The 24,980-nt window shown below is 40.2% G+C and overlaps 1 protein-coding gene across 2 annotated transcripts in view; it reads right to left on the minus strand.

Moving 5' to 3' along the window:
* The window catches only part of LOC105724864 (protein diaphanous homolog 1), a 46,659-nt gene that overhangs the window by 12,550 nt on the left and 9,129 nt on the right, over positions 1-24,980 (minus strand). For both annotated transcript variants that reach the window (XM_021664961.2, XM_021664963.2), the window contains exons 2-3: positions 3,201-3,227; positions 2,022-2,177 (exon numbers count right to left, since the gene is read on the minus strand). In XM_021664961.2, coding sequence (XP_021520636.2) covers positions 2,022-2,177; positions 3,201-3,227 — 183 coding nt within the window. The remainder of the gene's footprint in view (positions 1-2,021; positions 2,178-3,200; positions 3,228-24,980) is intronic.

The raw sequence follows: 24,980 nt of genomic DNA on the forward strand, positions 1-24,980 counted from the left end.
AACATTTTAAATTTGGGAGACCTTACATAAAAATACAGATCTCTAGTAAAACAGTACCAAAGGATGCAACCATCAAATTTCATGTTGTGGGAAACTCTACAGGTCAAATGATTTCTTCAGCAAGTTTTTTTTTTTTAATATATCAAAAGTAAGGATAAAAAGAAAAAGTGGGCTCGGTGCAGTAACTCACACCTGTAATCCCAGCGCTTTGGGAGGCCCAGGCAGGTGGATCATGAGGTCAGGAGTTCAAGACCAGCCTGGCCAACATGATGAAATCCATCTCTACTCAAAACCCAAAAATTAGCAGGGCATGATGCTGTGCACCTGTAATCCCAGCTACTCAGGAGGCTGAGGCAGGAGAATTGCTTGAACCTGGGAGGCAGAGGTTGCTGTGAACTGAGACCACATCACTGTACTCCATTTTGGGTGATAGAGCAAGACTCCATCTCAAAAAAAAGGGAAGAGAAACCTACAGTTTAAATGAAAATTGAGAGTATCAGTACAATGGACTATACTTGGAATTGTGATTTGAACAAACTGGTTTTTCAAAAATGACCTGCCGGGCACAGTGACTCACACCTATAATCCCAGCACTTTGGAAGATCAAGGAGGGCGGATCACAAGGTCAGGAGTTTGAGATCAGCCTGGCCAAGAGACCAGCCTGACAAATATGGTGAAACCCTGTCTCTACTAAAGGTACAAATATTAGCTGGGCATGGTGGTGGGCACCTGTAATCCCAGAGATACTCAGGAGGCTGAGGCAGGAGAATCGCTTGAACCCAGAAGGCAGAGGTTGCAGTGAGCCAAGACTGCACCACTGCACTCCAGCCTGGGTGACACAGCAAGACTCTGACTCAAAAAAATAGAAAAGACCTAACTGGGGAAATTCAAATAGTGACTAGGATATTTGATGTTATTCAAGATTTATTGTTTTTTTTAAATTACAGATTTTTAACTTCTTTTGAAAAATAGAAATATCTGGCACTACTAGGCAAGCATTCCCAACTGGAATGCCACCACCTACTAGAACTGAGTGTGGCTGGTCTTTCTAACAAAAATACCGAAGCCTCTCTTCAATTTGCCACATTCCCTACTTATTTTGCCATCTTCTATCTAGCTTGCTTACCCCTTATTTATACTACCTGCCTGGCCCAAGAGACACCTAAACTTGCAATTCAAGGCCAAGAGATTATCTTGACAGATCATACTCTTAAGACTCTTAATGCACTTGGAATATTAAGAGACAAACTAAAAGATTCAGTGAAAAAAAAATAACACTAGTACCAGTTGAGTGCTTACTACGTACCAGGCCCTGTGCTAAGGATTTTAAACCTAAGCTTTTAAGTAAGGTAGACCTGCAACTAGTCTCTATTTGAATCTGAGATCAGATATCCATGCAAAATACAGGTCTTATGAAATCTTGTATTCATCAAAACTTTCCAAGACTTACCACTAATGGACACTCACTGAATGTCCTCCTTATTCGGTGTTCCTCACTGAGGACAGTGAAGTAAGTTACATGCACATATACTTCATTACTTAGCTCACTTTAGACACAATCTTTAAAGGTCTTCTAGCAATTCTATGTATTTTCTTTCCAGTTTCACCACTAAATCAGCAAATCATATTCCATCCTCAGTTTCTCCTTTATACAGAGTTTGTTGTGAATACTTCGACACTTTATCTGCTCCGGCTTAACCCAAAGGTGGTCTCCATATTACCATCTTTGGTACACAGGGTGAGATGGTCCACTATGTCTTTGTGGGTAAAGTGTTGCTGGGCAGAAGGACATTAACAAGACAGTGATTGGATGTTTCCAAGCACAGATTCCAGTCTTATGAACTGGTACTTGTATATTTAGTCCCTACTTATGGGATGATAGGGTTAACATTTTAAAAGTTCCACATTAAGCCTGGAATTCTTTATAATAAAGGGCTAGCTAGGGGACTATGCATAAAAAAGAGCTAATCATGGCCATAAATGCACAGGAAGAAGCAACATTTTGGGAATGGAAAACTTACCAGCATCTGTTCAAAGAGAACCAGAACTTGTTCATCTGAAACATCTTGCAATGACTGTGCTGTAGGATCATCCCCATATGATGCAGAAGAATTTCTATGAGCGGAATTGGGCTTTTCCTTCTCCTTCTTAATTCTCATGCTGGTAAATCTCTCCAGCTGAGAAAGAGAAAAAAGTGTTAGCAGTGATCCATTTTCACTTACAAAACAAATCACACAGCAAATTCTTTACCCCTTTAACCTCTTACACATGCATGGTTCCTCTGGTTCATGAGCAGTTCAAGACTCTTCTGACATGAAAAGAAGAAATCAGTCTTCCTCCTATCTAACTTAGCATACTGACTCTGTACTCTCATCTATGTTCAAAGAGGACCAAAGTATTAAGATTTCAAACCTCTTTAAAATAGAAGAAACATTGTTCTTGATCTCCCCTGCCATTTCTAAGCCTTGTAGCAGTACAGAACTGAAAGCCTCTCATGACAGAGTTCTATCAATAAAATGCCCTTTGTTTTCTTCTAGCTACCCAATAATAAATGTGGCTAGGACTCCAGAGGATGCCTCCCTTCAGGAAGTATTACCATAGATTTTAATAGATATAAGCCACATAGGATAAATTTATCCTTAAAATCAGGATCCATTCCTTTCTCTTTAATTTGTACACTCCACAGCACTTGTGTGATGTAGGCAGCAAAAGTTCAATATCTATTCTTCAGAATCCCCTTTTCATGACATCCAGTCAGCAAAGAATACAATGTACTTCAGGGGTATATATGCCATCTCTCTGCCAAACAAATGCTAACAAACCATTCCTCAAATCTCAAATACCGATGCTCAAATCAAAGAGTCACCAATAAGCTACAGCTTATCAGCTCTCCCTGTTTGAAAATAACAATAATTATCTGTAAGTATTATAGGGCTTCAAGTGATATGAGTGGCATTCAGACTGCAAGTCAGCTTGGAGTTTAAAGAGCATGCCTAACTTAGGAAGATAATGAATGTCCAGGGAAATGCATGCAATGGGCCAAACACAGAGTAAAGAGTCAGGAAAAAAGCCTTGAGATACTCTGAGTAGAAGCCATATCACCATTATAAGTTACAGAAAGTCAAAGTTATGGAAACTGGTAAATATTATAGTGTAGGCAATGAGCTAGAACATGCACATGCCAAACAAAACGTCCTTACCTCATCTGCCATGAGCCGCTTCAGAGTCTAGGAACAGGAAAAAGGAAGGAGAAGAAAGAAGAGAAATCAGTGAAGTACCAGGAAACCTCCCAAACACCACATGGGTTGGGGAAAAAAGGGAGAGAAGTTGAAAGGATCTAAGCTACTTTCCACAAGCTAATGATTGCCGCGGAAGGAGTCCTTAGCACATTCCCTCAAGCAAGGAGCAGGAAGACTTTTAAGGTCACTAACATATGACTCTTAAGAAGGAAAAAAAAAAAAAGAAGATGCAGAACTGGACAGAATCTAAAGCTGATGACTGACACACGTATAAGAAATGCTCCACTTCATAGTAAGTAAGGCAATGCGAATTAAAAACACAGAAAGATATTAATTCACACTCTCAAGACTGGAAAAAGTTTTCATGTTCATTTAATCATACATCAACAGGAACTCCTGGTGGTACTGTAAAATGCTATGGCCACTTTGGAAAACAGTAAGGCACTATTCAGTAAAGTTAAATATGCACACGTAGTACAATGCAACTAACAAATGTCTATGTATCCACCCTGCTGAATTGTGCACACGTGTAGTGGAATGTCTATACCAAGAGTGTTCAGAGTAACACGATAACATGTAAAACAGAGAACAATGGAAATGGCCATCCAGAGTAGAATGGGCTTTCTGATCTGCCAACTGGATGTATTGGAACCACCACCAAAACATAAATTTTCATAAAAATCCTTATGGGGGACCAGGTGCGGTGGTTTACACCTATAATCCCAGCACTTTGGGAGGGCAAGGTGGGCGGATCACCTGAGGTCAAGAGTTCAAGACCAGCCTGGCCAACATGGCAAAACCCCGTCTCTACTAAAAGTACAAAAATTAGCCAGGCGTGGTGGCAGGTGCCTGTAATCCCAGCTACTCAGGCTGAGGCAGGAGAATAGCTTGAACCTGGGAGGTGGAGGTTGCAGTGAGTTGAGATTGCACCACTGCACTCTAGTCTGGGCAACAAGAGTGAGACTCCATTCCCCAAAAAAAATCCTTATGGGGAAGGCCATCATTCTTGAGGTTGAACCCTTGGACACAGCAGTAAATGTAAAAGCCAAGATCCAGGATGAGGAAGGAATTCCTCTTGACCCGTAAAGACTGATCTTTGCTGGCAAGCAATTAGAAGGGGGATGTGCTTTCTACAGCATTCAAAAGGAGTCCACTTTTCATCTTGTGTTGAGGCTTTGTGGTGGGACCAAGAAAAAATTTCACACTACTCCCAGGAAGAAAAAGCATGAGAAAGAAAGTAAAGCTGGCTGTCCTGCCCTAAGGCTAATTAGAATGGCAAAAGTAGTCCCAACCTTTGTTGGGAGTGTCCTTCAGATGGATGTTGTGCTACAGTGTTTATGGCTGGCCACTCTGACAGATATTATTGTGACAAAAGTTGTCTGACTTATTGCTTCAACAAACCAGAAGACAAATAATTGTGTATAAGTTAATGAATGATGTGAACTAAAAGAGTAGAGTGGACAAATAAACTGGTACGTTAGTACAAGGAAAGCAATTTCACAGAGAAAGTGAATGAACTTACAGCTATTCATAAACATAATATTGAATTATTTCATTAATATTCAGGTTAAAAACATGTAGCACTATATTATTTAGGATGTAAAATTATTACGTAAAGGGAATAATTACCATAAATGTCAAAACAGTGGTTGCTTGGGATGGGGGGGTTGTGACTGGGGAAGGGGACAAAGCAGCTTTTGGGGTGTTTACAATATTCTGTATCTTGACATGAATCACACAACTGTCCAGTTTATAATTATTCTGTATGTTTTACATTCTCTTCTGTATACATATTATACTTCACCCCTCTCGCCGCCCCCTCAAAAAAAGTCTAAATGAGCAAGTCTGGGAAAGTGGAAATTTTTCTTCATTCTGCTTAATTTTAAACAATTTTTCTTTTTCATTAATGTCCTTAGAAGAGTATAGTAAATCTCTTTCTCTCTGTCTTTTTTTTTTAAAAGGTGGCGTCTCCCTGTGTTGCCCAGGCTGGTCTCAAACCCCTGGGCTGAAGTTATCTGCCCGCCTCAGCCTCCTGAGTAGCTGGGATTTCAAGCGCATACCACCACACCCAGTTGGTAAATGTTTCTTGACTAACCTTCCCCAACTAATGAAAAACTAGTTCCATTTCTGCCACAAAGCTATTTTTCCTCTTTTACGGACAAGAAAAATCGACAATATTATGTTCATGTTCCCCATGTCACACAATTCCATTAAATCCAGTGTAAACTGTGAATCTATACTTGGTCCATTTTCCACCAACCTGGTGCTTTTGAAATAAAACAAACTGAACTCCATGGTCCAGAAGAGGTTAAGCTTCTAGTGGCTGAGGGATAATCACTCACCCCAAACCATGAGAATCTTGCCATGAGAAAGTGTCCACGGAATGTACAGTTATTTCATGTGTTCTCATTACTAGAAGCAAGGCAGAAGGATGGTGAGGCAGAAAGCACCACCCAAAATGACCAACAACGCAGTTCCTTTTGTCACTACCCTAAGTTCCTTGGCATACAGAAGGTGAAACAAGCACAAAAAGGATGAGTGCATACAAATTTGGTTTACTGTAGCCCAGGTTAAAGTTATTTGCTCCCAGAGCAATTGCTTTCAAAATTTTGTCCCTCAAACTCAAAGAGTTCCCTCAGAACCAAGCAACAAGCAAACAACTCTGGGATGAATGTAATGTAGATAATAGAACCTGGGTCTAAAGAATTAATGGCAGATGAATTGGTCACAGCTGCAGCTTAAGTTAAAAAAAAAAAAAGGTGGTGGTGGGGTGGGAGAACCAGCAACCTGTTCTTTCTGCCTACAGACTCGATTCATCTCTCTTCCATCCATGTCTACTAGCACTACCTAAGTTCACACCAATATTGTCTCCTGTTTGATTTATTCCAACAGCCTACTAACTGATCTCCCTGCCTTCAGTCCCATCTGCCCCATACCACATCCATTCTCCATACTCTATCCAAGAGTAATCTTTCTGAAATGCCAAGCTGTCCATGTTATTACCCCATTTAAAAGCCTTCAATAGCTCTCCACTGCCCTATGTTGAAATCCAAATTCTTGTACATGACATATGACTCTCCTAGCTTTTCCCCGCAGTCTCATCTCTCAGCAAACCCTCCACCTCAAACTCCGTCTTCATCTCCAAATAGATGACACTGTCTCAACACCCTAGACTTGCCCTCGGCTGCTGCCTCCTCAGCCTCGATTGTCCTTTCAAGGCTAACTCCAACAGCCCTATAGAATGATCCCTCTTCTAAATGGTCATGTACCTTTCCTTGTGTTTCCACAGTAATAGGTACTTGCCTGTCTCACAGCACTAAAAATGGATTACAATTCTCTTTTGATGTCTGTTTCCTTACCCCTTTCCAGACTAAGTTACTTGATGGCAGAGCCTGAAACTTAGTCATTATATCTCTTATGAACAAATACTATATAATTTAGGGTTGCTACCCTAAAATGTCAATCCCTGGAGAAACCCTCCAAGTCTACTCCACCTCTTCATTATATTAATGAAGAGACTGAAGCCCAGCCAGATGAAGTAAATCACTGAGGTCACATAAGGGGATGAGATGGATATGAAACTCAGGCATCCAGACTCCAAAGCAACCGAATCTTTGCATTCCCCAAATTCTTCTGCCTTTTTCCTATTCGATGTCCACTAAGTCTTGCCTTTAGATAGAAAAGAAAGGAAGGGAGATTTCCTTTTTTATAAGAAGGAAGATGCCAGTTTCCCTTGCTTTCCTGGAGGATCATCAGAAATAGATTTTATCCTTAAAAAAAAAAAATTATCCGCCAGATGCGGTGGGTCAAGCCTGTAATCCCAGTTCTTTGAGAGGCCGAGGTGGGCAGATCATGAGGTCAGGAGTTCAAGACCAGCCTGATCAACATGGTGAAATCCTGTCTCTACTAAAAATACAAAAATTAGCCAGGTGTGGTGGCTCACATCTGTAATCCTAGCTACTCAGGAGACTGAGGCAGGAGAATCGCTTCAACCCGGGAGGTGAAGGTTGCAGTGAGCCGAGATCATGTCTGGGCAACAAGAACAAGACTCCTTCTCAAAAAAAAAAAAAAAAATTATCCACGTTTTAGTGTTCAATTTAGGGAAGGTCAGCACATAATCCATGAATGAAAAAAGCTGCATTTCCTCAGCTAGTCCATCAGAGGGCAGCAACAACCAGCAAAGTGAATCACCATAGTCAGTACAGGTAAAACTCTTAGAATCCAATAGAACACTAAAACAGCAAGCTCAATTATTAAAATAGAAACCTGCTGCTACAGTATATTAAGAGTATATTGTTTAGTTAGTTAATACTATGTGTGTTCTTCTTACAGATTCTATGTATACTATGTTGGCAAACAGTTTTGTTCAGTAGTCATTTTTAAATTGTATCATTAGTTATGTGTATTCTCTGAAATGTAGAATAAATTCCTAGATCATGACAAGTAAAAAAAAAAATTAAAAAACTAAAAAATAGTTGAGTCCAAGAAGATAAATGCTACTGGAGCTTTATTTATGCAATATGTCTCAGATGTTCAAGCTTTTTAAAATTAAGTCTCTAATCATCCTACCTACATCACTTTTATCAATCTCCTTGGTTGCTGTCACTTATCTTCTGCTCCCAAACCAAATCCTTACTGTCCTAGCCTGGCTGTGGTAAATATTTCACTTCCTGGCCCTTCTATTGAGTCCTCCACTAAACATTAGCACTTAAACCTTTAACTACAAATATAGATACTGAAGGAAGCATAAATATAGAATAAAATATTTTTTGAAATATCCAGATCTGGCTTATAAATCCAGATTAATAGCAACTTTCAGGTAAAAGATGTCAGACCTAACCAAAGCATCTAATTTCTCTCCTTGAAACCTCAGGTGTTTAGAAAATAAGAAATGATGCAAAGAAAGAGCCTACAAGGTTGGCAAGAACAAAAAAGCAACTGCAAATTTTGAAGATTGGGACTAGAAGAACTAGAGGCGTTAAATCCAACAGATTTCAGAAAGCTGAGTCCTAAACTGGAAAGAGGAAAAACCAGCCCAAATTATACTGTAGGATCCTCAAAAGGCTCGGAAATGACTGGCATCAGACACCTATGGAAAAGGGAGTTAAAGGAGGGGGAGGCTAAAAAGAAGACTGGTTGAAAGCTGTTAAAGAAGCAGTTAGATCCCTAGATCCTACCCCACCCCTCAATCATGCCACTGGGAGACTACCCTCCCTTCCTCCAGCAGAGGCCTGAAGTTTGTTCTCAGAAGAGGGTAAAACAGAGGGTCTCTGGATTGGAGGATGCCAGGGACCCTACACTAAAAAGAAAAGTAGACCTATGCATAATATATACCGAGACACCCAGCAGTTTTCCCTCTATAGTCTCTTAGAGCCCCAGCAGCCTGGCCTTTCCCTTTGAGTCAGAAGGCTGGAAGAAGAGTCTTCTCTGGGGAATCAACTTAAAGCTTCTGACATAATCCAAGTAGATCACTCCAGAGCTCCACTGTCCAACATGTACCACTAGGCACATATAATTATAGAGCACTACTAAGGTGGCTAGTGCACGTGAGAAGGAATTTATTACAATTTATTCAATTTTAACAAAATTTAAATGGCAAATAAACTTGTGAAAGCAGCTCAATGTCATATGTCATCAGGGTAGTGTAAATTAAAATAACATATCACTACATACTTACTAGAATAACCGAAATCCGTAACACTGATGACACCAAATGCTTGCAAAGATGTGGAGGAAAAACTTTCTTTTTTCTTTTTTTCTTTTGAGATGGAGTCTCGCTCTGTCATCCAGCTGGAGTGCAGTGCTGCGATCCTGGCTCACTGCAACTTCCACCTCCCAGATTCAAGCAATCCTCCTGTCTCAGCCTCCCAAGTAGCCAGGATTATAGGTGCATGCCACCATGCCTGGCTAATTTTTGTATTTTTAGTAGAGATGGGGTTTCACCATGTTGGCCAGGGTGGTCTCAAACTCCTGACCTCAACTGATCCACCCACCTCGGCCTCCCAAAGTGCTGGGATTACAGGTGTGAGCCACTGCGCCCAGCCGAGCAAGAATTTTCGATTCATAGCTGGTAGGAATGTAAAATAGTACAGTCACTTTGGAAGAGTTTCAGTTTCTTATAAAACTAAACATACTCAACCGGGCGCAGTGGCTCACGCCTGTAATCCCTGCACTTTGGGAGGCCGAGGCAGGCGGATCACGAGGTCAAGAGATCGAGACCATCCTGGCCAATATGGTGAAACCCCGTCTCTAAAAAATAAATAAATAAATAAATAATTTAAAAAAATAAACATATTCTAACATAAGATCCAGCAATCACATTCCTTGGTATTTATTTTCCAAAGGAAGTGAAAACGTATGTCCACACAAAAAAACCTGCAGAGGAATGTTTACAGCAGCTTTATTCATAATTGCCAAAACCTGAAAGCAGCAAAAATGTCCTTTAGTAGGTGAACAGATAACTAAACTGTGGCACATTCAGACAACAGAATGTTATCTGTTGTCTTAGTGCTGACCTTAAGGGCATATTGCTAAATGAAAGAAGCTGACCTGAAAAGGCTACATATGGCCGGGCACAGTGGCTCACACCTGTAATCACAGCATTCTGAGAGGCTGAGGTGGGTGGATCACTTGAGACCAGGAGGTTGAAGCCAGACTGGCCAACATGGCGAAACCCCGTCTCTACTAAAAACACAAGAATTAGCTGGGCGTGGTGGCGGGTGCCTGTAATCCCAGCTCCTTGGGAGGCTGAGGCAGGAGAATTGCTTGAACCTGGGAGGTGGAGGCTGCAGTGAGCCAAGATCACGCCCCTGCACTCCAGCCTGGGCAACAGAGCGAGACCCTGTCTCAAAAAAAGAAAAAGGAGGCTGGTGCAGTAGGTCACACCTGTAATCCCAGCACTTTGGAAGGTCGAGGTGGGTGGACTGCCTGAGGTCAGGAGTTCAAGACTAGTCTGACCAACATAGTGAAACCCCGTCTCTACTAAAAATACAAAAAATTAGCTGGGCATGTTTGCGGGTGCCTGTAATCCCAGCTACTCAGGAGGCTGAGGCAGGAGAATCACTTGAACCCGGGAGGTGGAGGTTTCAGTGAGCCAAGATTGCGCCATCACACTCCAGCCTTGGCAACAAGAGTTAAACTCCGTCTCAAAAATAAATAAATAAATAAAAAGGCTACATATTATATGTTCCCAACTATACGACATTCTAGAAAAGGCAAAACCATGGAAAAAGTAAAGAGAACAGTGGTTGCCAAGGGTTGGGGGAGGCAGGTAGGGTGGGCAGGGTATGAATAAATAGAGCACAGAGGGGTTTTAGGGCAGTGAAAAATACTCTGTATGATACTATCGTGATGGATACACGTCATTCTTGAATTGTACAACACTAAGAGTGAACCCTAATATAAACTATGGATTTTGGGTGATGCTGATGTGTTAATGCAGGCTCATCAATTGCAATAAATGTATTACTCCAGTGGGGGATGCTGACAATGGGGGAGGCCATGCAATATGGTTTGGCTCTGTGTCCCCACCCAAATCTCACCTTGAACTGTAATCCCCACATGTCAAGGGCAGGACGAGGTAGAGGCAAATAGGATCATGGGGGAGTCTCCCTAACACTGTTCTTGTGATATTAAGCGAGTCTCATGAGATCTGACGGTTTTGCAGGCATCTGGCATTTCCCCTGCTTGCACTCACTCTGTCCTGCCACGCTTTGAAGGCAAAGGAGAAGGTGCCTGCTTCTCCTTTGCCTTCTGCCATGATTGTAAGGATTCTGAGGCCTTCCCAGCAATGCAGAACTGTGAGTCAATTAAACCTCTTTCCTTTATAAAGGACCCGTCTCAGGTATTTCTTCATAGCAGTGTGAGAACGACTGGTAACACCATGCATGTGTGTGGGCGGGGGATATGGGAAATCTTTGTACCTTCATATCAATTTTCCTGTGACCCTAAAACTGCTCTAAAAAAAAAAAAAGGCTTAAAAAAATTTTAGGAACTGGGTGCTGTGGCTCACGTCTGTAATCCCGGCACTTTGGCAGGCTGAGATGGGTGGATGGGTTGGGTCCAGGAGTTGGAGACCAGCCTGGGCAACATGACAACCTCCCCTACAAAAATATTTAAAAATTAGCCAGGGATGGTGGCGTTTGCCTGTAGTCCTACATTTTCAGGAGGCTGAGGTGGGAGGATCAGCTGAGCCCCCAAGGCATAGGTTGCAGTGAGCTGAGATCACATCGCTGTACTCTATCCTGGACAACAGAGCAAGACTGTCTCAAAATAAACAAATAAATAAATAAAAATTTATCACCTCAGCTTTCCAGCCCCAGCCCTAGACCCTACAGCCGCTGAGATATTGATGCCTAAGAAGAACTGGATTGCCATTTATGAACTCCTTTTTAAGGAGAGAGTCATGGTGGCCAAGAAGGATGTCCAGATGCTTAAGCACCCGGAGCTGGCAGACAAGAATGTGCTCAACCTTACTGTCATGAAGGCCGTGCAGTCGCTCAAGTCCCGAGGCTAAGTGAAGAAACAGTTTGCCTGGAGACATTTCTACTGGTGCCTTACCAATGAGGGTATCCAGTATCTCCGTGACTATCTTCATCTGCCCCTGGAGATTGTGCCTGCCACCCTACGCTGTAGCCGTCCAGAGACTGGCAGGCCTCGGCCTAAAGGTCCGGAGGGTGAGTGACCTGCAAGACTCACAAGAGGGGAAGCAGACAGAGACACCCACAGATGGAGTGCTGTGCCCCTGGTGCCAACAAGAAAGCTGAGGCTGGGGCTGGGTCAGCAGCCCAATTCCAGTTTAGAGGCAGATTTGATCATGGACGAGGTCAGTCACCTCAGTAAAACTGGAGAGAATTATTTTGCATTGAATAAACTTACAACCAAAAAAAATAAATAAATTAGCATCTCAATTGAGATGTCTGTAAATGTAAAATAAACACTGGAGTTCATAACAATACAAAAAAATAAAATATTTCATTAATAATTTTTATATTTCATTCATATTGAAGTAATTTTAGATAGATTAAATTATATTAAACTTAATTTCACATGTCTCTAAAACTAGAAAATCTAAACTTACAATGTGATTCACATTAGAGTCCTACTGTGCAGTCCTACAGCAAACCACTCAGCTTTCAAATCCTACCCCTGCATCTAAAGTTTCCAATCTGCTTTGTAATCCCTCATTCTTAAACATAAGTAGACAATCCAGGATTATCAGACAACTGAGGAAAGCTCCTAACATGAGAGAAAAGGGGGGTGGGGGACACAACTTGCCACATAAACAGTAAGCAACAAGAAGATGTTTAAAAAGTCATTAATATCCACAAGAAACATTCAGAGGAAAAAGAGCTATTAGATATTAAAAATATGAGAACAGAAATTAAAACTCAATAAAAGGACTGGAAGAATTATGGAAATTCCCCAAAAAGTACAACAAAAAGATAAGAAAATTAGAAGACCAGTTTGGGAGGTCCAATATCCAAATAATAGGAGAAAACATAAAATAGAGAGCAAGTTATCAAGGAAATAAAGAAAATTTCCCAGTATTGAAGGTAAGTCTCTAGCACAAAGGACAAAAATAGATTATTCAAAGGCATATCATGATGAAATTTCAAAACACTATAATACAAAGAAAATCCTACAAAATTCCACAGAAAGGATGAAAACAGATCAAATGCAAAGGACTCAGAGCAGTTCTGGATTTCTTAACAATAATATCAATAGCTGGGTGACAATGGAACAAAGCCTTTAAAAATCTGAAGAAAAATAATTTCCAATCTACAAATCTATACCCAACAAAAAGCTATCAATCAAATGTCAGCTTAGAATAGACATTTTCAGACATTTAAGCTTTAAAAAAAATCTGTTCCCATATAATCCAGGAAGCTACTGTAGGATATGCTCCACCAAAATGAGAACACAAACCAAGAAAGTGCAAGACTTGAAATACAAGAAATGAAACCTGACACATGAGGAAATTGAAGGAAATCCCCAGGATAAAGATTCCCAGGGTGACTGTATGTGCCAGCTACAGAGAACCACCAGTTAAAGCAATGAGACTTGAGCCAGACCCTTGAAGCCTGTCATCATCATCATCTGCTTTTGTTTTGGCTTTTAAAACTGACAATACCTGGGTGAACCTGACACAGATGGTTGCCCTGCCTGGACCATATGTTAACAGTTTCTTTCCTTTTCTACTCTACTACCTGGACTGTCAAGGATACTCATTCCAACCCACAGAATTTTCCTGCTTTGACTTATTCAGGAGACCTGGACGTTGCATATGGTAAGCTCAGAAGCAGAAAATACAGAGCAGTGTACTCCTCCAACCTTATTTCTGTTCGATGTCTAGTAGTTGGCCCTCACTGCAGCCTTGCCAGATGCTCAACTGTGGCGAGCTCTGTTTCCCAGGCCTTACTCATGTCCTGGCCAAGTAATGTCCTTAGAATCTACGCACACTTGCAAACACTCAGAGAATCTGAAGCTGGGCTATGACTCTGAGATGGTATTCAGTTTTTCTCTGCCTAGAAGACTCCATCTAATAGTGGCAATGCTACCTTTTATATACACATTAGATTTTTCTTACTTAAGTTTTATATCTTTCATTTATATGCAAATAATTATTAATGAAAACATAAAATATTTTTTAAAGGGGTAGGAAAACATTTATTCTATAGGAATTTTTATGCAATAGAATTAGATGAGTAGATAAATGTCTAAAGGTCATTAGCTGGTAAAGGAAAATAATTTCATAGAATTACATTTATTAAAATGAGCTTCTCTTCTCCAAAAGGTACTCAATGCTGTCAAATCTTACTTAAATCAATACAAATTGCTCAAAGGTACAGTACATCAAAAGTAACAGCATCAAATATAAATATATTTGGCTGGGTACTTCTCTGCACTAAGACTATCCATCAACATAAAAATAAAAAGCTGTCCCTTTACTCCCCTTCCAGAGAGTAATTCAAGTTCTGATTCAGTTACCACATCCTAATGTAATATGTGGTAAGATAAATCTTTTGGTTACCATCTACAGGAAATAAGAAACTTCCTAGCTACTTTATAGTTTGTAATAAATTTTTAAAAAAATCAAAAGACCCTGAGGTATTAATTCCTAGCTAATTAATGACTTAACGAGTTTGAAACACTCTGATTAATTATTAACAACAAACATAAAGGAAATTTAAAACTTATTTTGCATATCTGGATTTGTTCTTGAGGTGGTGGTAGTTGTGTGTATTAATACTTCAGCTTTTTAAAAATAGGCCAATGGCAGTCTTCTGCACAGAGGCTCCCTCTGTTTGCTTAGTAACAGAATTGAACCTACTGTAAATTCAGGACACAAGAAAACTCATCCAAGAGACTGGTTCACCTCTACTTGATTCTCTAAATCTTTAACTTTTCACTTTAATCAGAAAAAGGGCCCAGAATACTCAGACAACTAAGCATGGTCTCTTGGCATAGGATGCTCATGTAGCCAAGCAAAAGGTACTTCGGTAGCTCCTAGCAGCAGAGAGGTTAGCAGCGATCTAAAAAGAGAATATGACTAAACATTACTTTGAATACAGAGTACATTTTATATAGCAAAAAGTGTTTAAAAAAAAAAAAGTGTTTCTAATTCCTACCTCTGTGCTTCACGTGGACAGTAAATCATGGACAGTAATTGTAAGAACCATGTGGCTAGCACACAGGAAATATAAACCCGCACTGTAAGCCTATATTTCATTACTTTCTAAAGATTTTGTTAAGGCTAACTTGTAATAGACAACTACAATTATATTTGAGTTCTTGGCTAAATGGACTACCACCAGAACAGCACAGCTGAATGCCACTTGGTCCCTACACTCTGATGATTCTGGGAGGCCCAGGATCCCTGGGAACTGCAGGTTTTCTTATAATTGTATAATCACAACACAATTCACTAACTGCCTCAGTATACACTCCACTCCTACTTATCTCTTTTCTGACGTCCACCCTTGCTACTGGGCTAATTTATTGTGAAGAACATGTTTAATGTGACAGGTGGAAGTCTAAGATGTCCCCCAAGATTGCTAGCCTGACGAACATACCCTGTATAATCGTCAAGACTGCGAATATGATCGAACATACCCTGTATAATCATCAAGACTGCGAATATGATAGGATATTACTCCTGTGATTAGGTTACATTTTAGGCACAATTGACTTTTTTTTTTTTTTTTTTTGAGACGAGGTCTCACTATGTTGCCAGGTTGGTCTTGAACTCCTGAGCTCCGGCAATCTTCCCAAGTAGTGGGGACTACAGGCATAAAGCACCATGCCTGCTCAGGCACAACTGACTGTTAAGAAAGGGAAATTATCTAAGTGGGCCTGACCCAATCACATGAACACTTTAAATCTAGAGGTCAGAGACACAGGGATTCAGCATACCACTTCTGGCTTGAAGGTGGAGGGGGCCAAAAGGCAAGGATTGTAGGCAGCCTCTGGGTTCTGAGAACAGCCTCCCAGTGACAGCTAGCAAAGAAACAGGAACCTCTGCCCTACAACTTCAAGGAACTGAATTTGGCAAACAATCTGAATAACCTTGGAGGCAGATTTTCCCCCAGAGCCTCCAGGTGAGAACTCAGCCCAGTCTGACACTTTGATTTCAGCTTTGTAATATTCTGAGAATCCAGATACACTATACATGCCAAACTTCTGACCAGCAGAACTATGAGCTAATAAATGTGTTTTGTGTTTTTATTGTTGTTTTTGAGATGGAGTCTCGCTCTGTTGCCCAGGCTGGTGTGCAGTGGCACAATCTTGGCTCACTGCAACCTCTGCCTCCTGGGTTCAAGCAATTCTCTGCCTCAGCCTCCTGGGTAGCCGAGATTACAGGTACCCACCACCATGCCCGGCTAATTTTTGTATTTTTAGTAGAGACAGGGTTTCACCATCTTGGCCAGGCTGGTCTTGAATTCCTGACCTCGTGACCCACTGGCCTCAGCTTCCCAAAGTGCTGGGATTACAGATGTGAGCCACTGTGCCCGGCCAGTGTTTTGTTTTAAGCTGTTAAATTTGTGGTGATGTTATAAGCAATAGGAAACTAATACATTTAAGCAAATTGCTGAACTCTGGAATTTATCTAGAACTTCGCTTGGCTCATGAGTCCTGATTTTTATTTCTGGCTTCCTAGAAAACTACAAGTATGACTTTGAGCAAACCAGTTTAATTCTTCATGCTTCAGTTCCCCCATTTATTAAACCCCTGCACATACCTCTTAGGACCACTGAGGTCATAAATAAAATGGAGTGGTGAGAAATCATTCTGTAAAGACAAATGTGCTACAAGACTTGTTGTAAAATACACACCTGAAGATAGACTAGTTGACGCTTTACTCCAACAGTATGGCATAAGGAAAAATCTATTCCTTATCTATAAATTATACACTTAGCCACAATTATTACACAAAAATAACTAAAGGACTCACTTTAGTCAGGTTCTAAATATTTTACATTAGAGCCTCCTTTTTTTTTTTTTTGAGACAAAGTATCACTCTGTCACCCAGGCTAAAGTGCAGTGGTGTGATCTCAGCTCACTGCAACCTCTGCCTTTTCTGGGTTCAAGCAATCTGCTGCCTCAGCCTCCGCAGTAGCTGACATTACAGGTCCACACCACTATACCTGGCTAATTTTTCTATTTTTTTTTAGTAAAGATGAGGTTTCGCCATGTTGGTCAGGCTGATCTTGAATTGCTGACCTCAAGCGATCCACCCACCTTGGCCTCCCAGAGTGTTGGGATGACAGGCATGAACCACCACACCTGAGCTATATTAGAACCTTCTTAACAAAACATTTGTTGTAACTGTTTCTATGAACCAGACTAAATTGCATGAGGGCAAAATCATGTCTTATTCAAATGATGTGCCCCACATTTTAATAAATACATTTTAAAATTAGCATCACTTTAGGTTTGGAAGCATCATCCAAAACACAGTATATTTATTCTTTCATTACTTTATTCAAATTGAGAAAAGTAAGAAAAGAGTTTCAAGTCAAGGTCTATGACAGTACACTCTGATCGTTACAGATAGCTCAGTAGACCATCAGATCAAACCTTCAAGAGTAATGTCTTTCCCTACGAATAAGACCAGGGAACCCTGACTGGAGCCCACAGGACATATTTGTGAGTTGTCTTCGGGGAAAATATTCAATTATGGGATAGCATGTCAACTAGGAGTGTCTTCTACCTCCTTTGAAAAACAGTAAGCCTTCAATAATGACAAAGTCTACCTATGGGTCAAATGGGAAATAAGTATCACTATAGCCAAAAATAATTTCCTTTCATATTCTAATCTACCTACCCAGAAAGAACAGGTAAGTTAAGGTAAGGTATATGTCGCTTAGAATCATGCAGAGATCAGGGTCCAGCTCTGATTAATTTCTTTATTCTATCACAGGACTGACATAGCTCCACAGGGTACTGAGGCAACAGAAGGTCATAATATGGTCTTGAATTCAATTACCACTGAGTCCTGATCTAGCTTTGCCACAAAATTTATCACATTTCCACTAAAGGAATGTAAAGTCAGGGTGAGTTTTTAAAAATCTACCACAGTTTCAGTCTTTCAATCTCTAGGGCTGCACTGTCTCAGAGGACTAGTATGAAGAATAAATAATAAAATAAATATAAAGCACTTTGTTTTGCAAAATACTTTGTAAAAGTTAAATAATATATGATGGAACCAATGGAACTGGCTAGTTTCCTTTCTTCAATTCCCACTCCTTACACAGAAGTCAATTAGAACTAGAGAAAGGAAATAATGGACAACTTTAAATGCAGAGAAGAACTTCCCTTCCATTTTCAAGGAATGGCCCAAAGACAACAGCAATTGAATCAATATTTCATCTAGCATTTACAGAGAAACAAACTAGATTCTGACATCACTACTATACTGGTGCCCAAAGCCTACACAGGAGTTGCGTGGAGTTGGAGTACCCACTTCAAAAAAGAAAATAAGGAAAGAAAAAGGGCATCTGAGAGGAAAGGAAGTCTAGAAGAAGGGCACAAAATGAACAGGAATTTAAAAATATGAACTATAAACGTAGAAAAGCTAAATGTGTTTAGGGGAAAGAAGGCTGAAGACTACCTAGCAGTCCCCAGAATTGGAAATGATAGGCTCATGTTCTCCATGATCACTGAGGAAAAGTGCTGAAGGATTTAGTTCACACTGCCTCAGCAGCCCCACAGCTAAACTAAGCATTGGAGAGTTAAACTCATTAGTTTCACAATGTATACATATATCATAACATCATGTTGTATACCATAAATATAAACAATATGTATATCAACTATACCTCAATAAAGCAGATAAAACATAAAATAAATAAATAATAAAATTGTTAGAATTCATACAACAGACAACAAAGGAAACATAGAGGACAGTCCAAGATCTCTTATTCCTAATTAAAAGAGTATCAATCAACCCCTGCCTTCCAAAATCAGCATCTTTTTCCTAACTCTACCCAGGAGCAAAGAAAGAGTCTAGGCAGTGGCCCATGTCAAGCAAAAGTCAGAAATGCCACATAAAAAACATTAGTAACTGGGTCAGGCACAGTGGCTCACGCCTGTAATCTCAGCACTTTGGGAGGCCTAGGCAGGCAGATTACAAGGTCAGCAGTTCAAGAACAGCCTGACCAACATGATGAAACCCTGTCTCTACTAAAAATACCAAAATTAGCTGGGCGTGGTGGCATGTGGCTGTAGTCCCAGCTGCTTGGGAGGCTGAGGCAGGAGAATCACTTGAACCTGGGAGGTGGAAGTTGCAGTGGGCCGAGATCGTGCCACTGCACTCTAGCTTGGGCAACAAGAGTGAGACTCCATCTCAAAAAAAAAAAAAAAATTAGTAACTATTGTTCATTCTGTATTTCAATAATTTACTTATAAATTTAAAGCAACTAACTTAAAACTGTTGCTTTAGATGCACAACTGTCTAAAACTGTTGGTGAGTCTGCTTTCCAATAAACCTTATTTCCCAATTATAATTAAAATGATAGGAAAACTATCTGAATAGTAGAACTGGATCCTCCAACAGGTCCAAAGTATCACTTCTCTAATAGGCCGAGAAGGCAAGTATCTTGGGGAAAGGGGAAAAGTAACTTTTTGCCTACAGCTCAGCTCAACTCATCCTAAAGCCCTGCAACTGGTAGCCTGCATCCTAGACAGTTGACAGAGGGAAGGGGGAACGGCCACGCCAGTTTCACTATTCCAGCACAGCAGAGCAGATGGAAACCAGGCTGAGGATGCTGCATTCCTTCAGGACCATCGACATAAATTGCCAGCCCCTTGCACTACAAAGCACGCATGGTTTGGGCAAACAAGCTGCCAACAGAGAAAGTGCTCAGAGTCTGGAAGTCCTACTTTCCTATCAAGTATTACAAGGTGTAACAGGCACATCTGTATCCTTTGCTGTCCAGAAGGTGAAAGACAGCATGGATATTCTGTCATTTGGTGAGAGAACAATAAGCAAATCTTCCTTCCTTTCAAACATTCTAAGGTTCTGATAAAACTTTTTAATACATATATAGGAAACAAAACAATTTGTTAAGCTATTTTTCCAAAATTTCAACATATTTCTCAAGCTCCAAATACTGATACTTGCTCTTCCTTTCTTACTAGGCCTCTCCTTTTGCTGCCTGAGCTTAGAGAAGATTGCAATCACTCCTTTAAAAAAAAAAAGGGGGTGTTGTCCATTCATTTAGAAATAGTCAGTGACTCAGGAATGCTGTTTCCCAATCACCGTAGCAACTGTCTTCTCCTCCCATGTTATGATGTGAGTAGCAGGACATCTACTCTTCCTCGCGGTGGGCATGTGTGTGACACACCCAAGGCCTAGCAGACAGCAGGAAGTTTCTGCAACTGCTACCGCTTCTACATAGAGGTACAAAGTATGAGGATACCCTGCTTTAAATACTATTCCCAAAGTCTTTTCATTTCTAAATAATCTCTTTTTTCTCTCCTCACACCACTCCTGAATACCCAAAAATAATCCTAGTCCTACTGACAACCACTTAATTAATCCAAAAATTATACTACTACTCAAAAGGCCAGACTTGATCTTATGAAACCATAGTAAATATTTTCTGGACTGGTACACATCCAGAAAAAGATTTTTTAAAAATCTTAGGGAGGAGGGGAGAAGAGCATGAAGATGAAATCTTATTTCTTTGTCACCAGAAATATAAGCAAGTGTTAAAATAAGGTTCAGATACTTCTAGCAACTGTACTTGTGTTAAACTATGTTCTAACAGAAACACACAGAATTTCACACCAAAGTACTTAGGATCCAAAGAAACTTTCATGTATCATGTATTGTTTTCTTTGGTTCTAACCATTTAAAAAAGTTAATTTCTGAAAAAGTAGGGGACTGTTTTACTCTTTTTATATACATTTGTATTTTCTTAGAAAAAATCACTTTTATGATAAACATACATTTCCATTTCAAATTAAGCTAGCAATTTTCAAAGATTAGAAAGCTGGAAAATTTTTATGACACTATTTTAAAAGCAAAAAAACATCTGTTAACTATAAAGGCAATGTTGTAAAAATATTTGCGCATAGCTAATGACTAAAATATACAAACACTATGTAAAACAAAAATGAAAAATGAAAATTTGGGGTTCTTACATATTGTTTCAAATATATATATATATATGTTTTCAAAAAAAAGCACACACAAAAAATCATTAGCACATCATCTAAAAGCAAAACATCATCATCCAATACCCATATCCAAAATGCCTATCAGTATTTACTCTTCTCCAGTGGTATTTTGCTTAAGGAAACACTCTGACAAGGCACAGTTACAAAGTTTAGGTATGACAATGCAATGTGAGAAAGAATACTGAAAAGAATATTAGTGGAGTCTAAAACCTAGGTCACCTAATTACATGACTTTGAGCAACTTAACACTGCTAGACCTCAGTGTCCTCCTCATTTTAAGAGGCTAGGTCAGATCACTTCTAGGGTCTCTTCTGACTCCTTAAAGACTGTACTTAAGTACTACTGCTCTTTTTGAGGGCAGCCCAATGCCTGCTGCTTGCCTGATAATACATATCCTATAGTGGCTTCTCACCACTTCTTCTTGCGGTTTCAATCACAGGAAACAGACGTCACCCACAGACCTAGAAGTAAGTAACGAACAGCCCTGGCGGATGCAAAGAGCTGCCAACTAAGACCAACTCCTATCTTTTAAAAATACAAGAATCAAGAAAGAAATCACTAGAGACCTCTAAGCCTGACATACATCTTTCACAAAAACTAAGAAAACTAAAAATATCCCTGTAGGCCCCATGCAAGATGAAATAATTTTAGAATAGTCCAAAACTATTTTGCTTCTATGGCCAAATGAAGGAACTGAAGGAATTCTTATAGCTCTGGGTGGGAGTACATGTGCTTAAGAAAAAAATGGTGCACTCCTACTGCCACTAGTATTTTTTGTGGCTATCCAGACATATCTTGAAGACTTGAAAACTCATCCTTGTTCTCTTTATTTATTTAATATTCAATGTAACCCTTTCTATAGCCATTAAAGTTCATATCAATAGATTCAAATGATATGGGAACTTAGCAATTATTCATTTTAAATGTATGTTAACAATCTCGAAGAGCACTGAGTCAAATCCTGCTTTCATTTTTATTTATTTTTTGAGATGGAGTCTCACTCTGTCGCCCAGGCTAGAGTGCAATGGTGCAATCTCAGCTCACTGCAACCTCTGCCTTCCAGGTTTGAGCAATTCTCCTGCCTCAGCCTTCCGGGTAGCTGGGACTACAGGCACACATCACCACATCTGGCTAATTTTTGTATTTTTAGTAGAGACAGGGTTTCACCATGTTGGCCAGGCTGGTCTTGAACTCCTGACCTCAGGTGATCGGTCCACTTCAGCCTCCCAAAGTGCCTGCTTTCATTTTTAATAATAAAAGTTGATAGCCTTATACTATGCAAAGTAATGTAGAGGTTTTTTTAAATCCTAGAGACATGTTCTTTCATTAAACACAAAAGAAACTCTATTCCCTACTACTCACCACCAGTCACCAGAAAAAAAATCCCAGTTCCAGGCACTTGGACCTCTGTGGCAATGTCTTAATTATTAATCACTGGCAAATAACTGCCAGGTCTAAGGAACAAACTTCAGCAGTTCCCAGACTCTGAAGTGATCCTGGTTATTAGCTATTTGCAACATTACACAGTCAAGTTTCAGGGGCACAAACAGAGGGCTTTAAGAATACCAAATGTCAACTCTAAAATATAAAAAGGGTAACTGGCTGGGCATGGTGGCCCACGCCTGTAATCCCAGCACTTTGGGAGGCTGAGGCGGGTGGATCACAAGGTCAAGAGGTCAAGACCATCCTGGCCAACCTAGTGAAACCCTGTCTCTACTAAAAATGCTAAAATTAGCTGGGCATAGTGGCGAGTACCTGTAGTCTCAGCTATTCGGGAGGCTGAGGCAGGAGAATCGCTTGAACTTGGAAGACAGAGGTTGCAGTGAGCCAAGATCGTGCCATTGCACTCCAGTCTGGAGACAGATCGAGACTCTGTCTCAAAAAATGATAATAAATAAATAAATAATAAAAAGGATAACTATAGAGATGGTCTAGTAACAGCTTCCCCCTCCCTGTTTGTTACCACTACTTGCTGCTCTCAGCAATTTAAACAACTAAAACTCCTGCAGGTGATGCTGTTAGAGCTGCTCTACTTACAAAGGAGAAAGTTACATTAAAAAATAATAATTTAGGCATCATCCGAATAACTCATGATCCAAGGGAAACATAGGTTTTGCAAGCACTGTAATAGCTACTTTTTCATGCCTACAAAAGGTTTAATTAAGATTCTTCCAATGGCTTCAAAGTCTAAATTACTGAATGCAAAAAAAACGCATTTAGGCACTATACTTTTTACATCTAAACCCGGTACTTTTGTCCTGCCAACTTAAATCTAGGAGAATCCAGTTCATTTTAATAGACTGCAGATGACCAAAGAACTCTAAAGGAATACCACCAAAATTTTCTAAGAAATTCCTAGCAGTGAATACTCTTTTATACTGCAGGCACATAAACTAGACACACATAAACTGTCAGTACAAAAGTGAGTAAGTCCATGAGTTTTGAATCAGCTAGACCTACGTTTGAATCCTAGCTGTGTCACTAGTTCTGTATCCTCAAGCAGGCTGCTTGATCTGAGTTCCAGATTAATTACCTATAAAATGGGAATAATAACAGTACCTATTTTATAAGGTCAATGTAGAGATTAATGAGATAATGAATCTAAGGCTCTTTAGCACTGCACCAGGGATACAGTTAAGTATGCAACAAACAACTGCTTTTATTACTGCTACTGTTGTTATTATTCCCTATCCTAGTCTGGAATGAATTAATTTTCCTTATTTATAAAGATGCTAAACATTCATTAATATTTATAAACAGGAAGACTGGCATTATACAATCTGTAGCATACTGAATACAGGAAAACAAAAGGTTGCTGCCACCACCACCTAACAAGAAAAAAATGCTTCCGTGATACATGGAATCTGAAAGTCCTCAAACCCTAAGAGTATCAGAAATGTTCTGGGTTGACAACAAGTGAAAATTTATATCCCAAGGTAAATGTGTGGAACTCACATACGCATGATAGGAAAGAGGCAAATTTAAAAGCTAAATCTATACAAGTTCTAGAAGAAACGAGAGCAGCTGAGCACAGTGGCTCACACTTGTAATTCCAGCACTTTGGGTGGCCAAGGCAGGAGAATCACTTGAGGCCAGGAGTTCGAGACCAGCCTGGGCAGGACAACATATTGAGACCCAATTTTTCTTTCTTTCTTTCTTTCTTTCTTTCTTTTCTTTTCTTTCTTTCTCTCTCTCTCTCTCTTTCTTTTCTTTTCTTTTTTTTTTTTTTTTTGAGTAGGAGTCTTGCTCTGTCACCCAGGCTGGAGTACAAAGATGAAATCTTCAGCTCATTGCAACCTCCACTTCCTGGGTTCAAACAATTCTCCTGCCTCAGGCTCCCAAATAACTGGGATTACAGGTGCCCACCACCACACCCAGCTAATTTTTGTATTTTTAGTAGAGAGGGAGTTTCACCATATGGCCAGGCTGGGCTCTTGGCCAGGCTGGTCTCAAACTCCTGACTTCATGATCTGCCCACCTCAGCCTCCCAAAGTGCTGGGATTATAGGCATGAACCACAGTACCCGGCCTAGCGAGACCCCATTTCTACAAAATTAAAACATAAAAAAAATTGGGCCAGGTGCAGTGGCTCATGCCTGTAATACCAGCACTTTGGGAGGCCAAGGTAGGAGGATCACTTGAGTTCAAGACCAGCCTGGGCAACATAGTGAAACCCCACCACTGTTAAAAAAAAAAAGAAAAATAAAAAAATCAGCCAGGCATTATGGTGTATGCCAGTAGTCCCAGATACTGAGGAGACTGAGGTGGTTGGATTGCTTGAGCCCAGGAGGTTGAGGTTGCAGTTAAGTCATGATCGCACCACTGCACTCCAGATTGGGTGACGGACTAAGACCCTGCCTCAAAAAAAGGAAAAAGGAAAAGAAAAGAAAAATAGCCAGGCATGATGGTGCATGCCTATAGTCCCAGGTACTGGGGAGGCTGAGCCCAGGAGTTTCAAGGCTGCAGTGATTGTGCCACTGCACTCCAGCCCAGGCAACAAAGTGAGACCCCATCTCTTTTAACAACAACAAAAAACAAAACAGAGGAGAAAATCTTA

The sequence above is a fragment of the Aotus nancymaae genome, unplaced genomic scaffold (assembly GCF_030222135.1).
Source record: "Aotus nancymaae isolate 86718 unplaced genomic scaffold, 86718_ANA_hifiasm-v0.15.2.pri h1tg000064l_1, whole genome shotgun sequence".
NCBI classification, from domain to species: Eukaryota; Metazoa; Chordata; class Mammalia; order Primates; family Aotidae; genus Aotus; species Aotus nancymaae.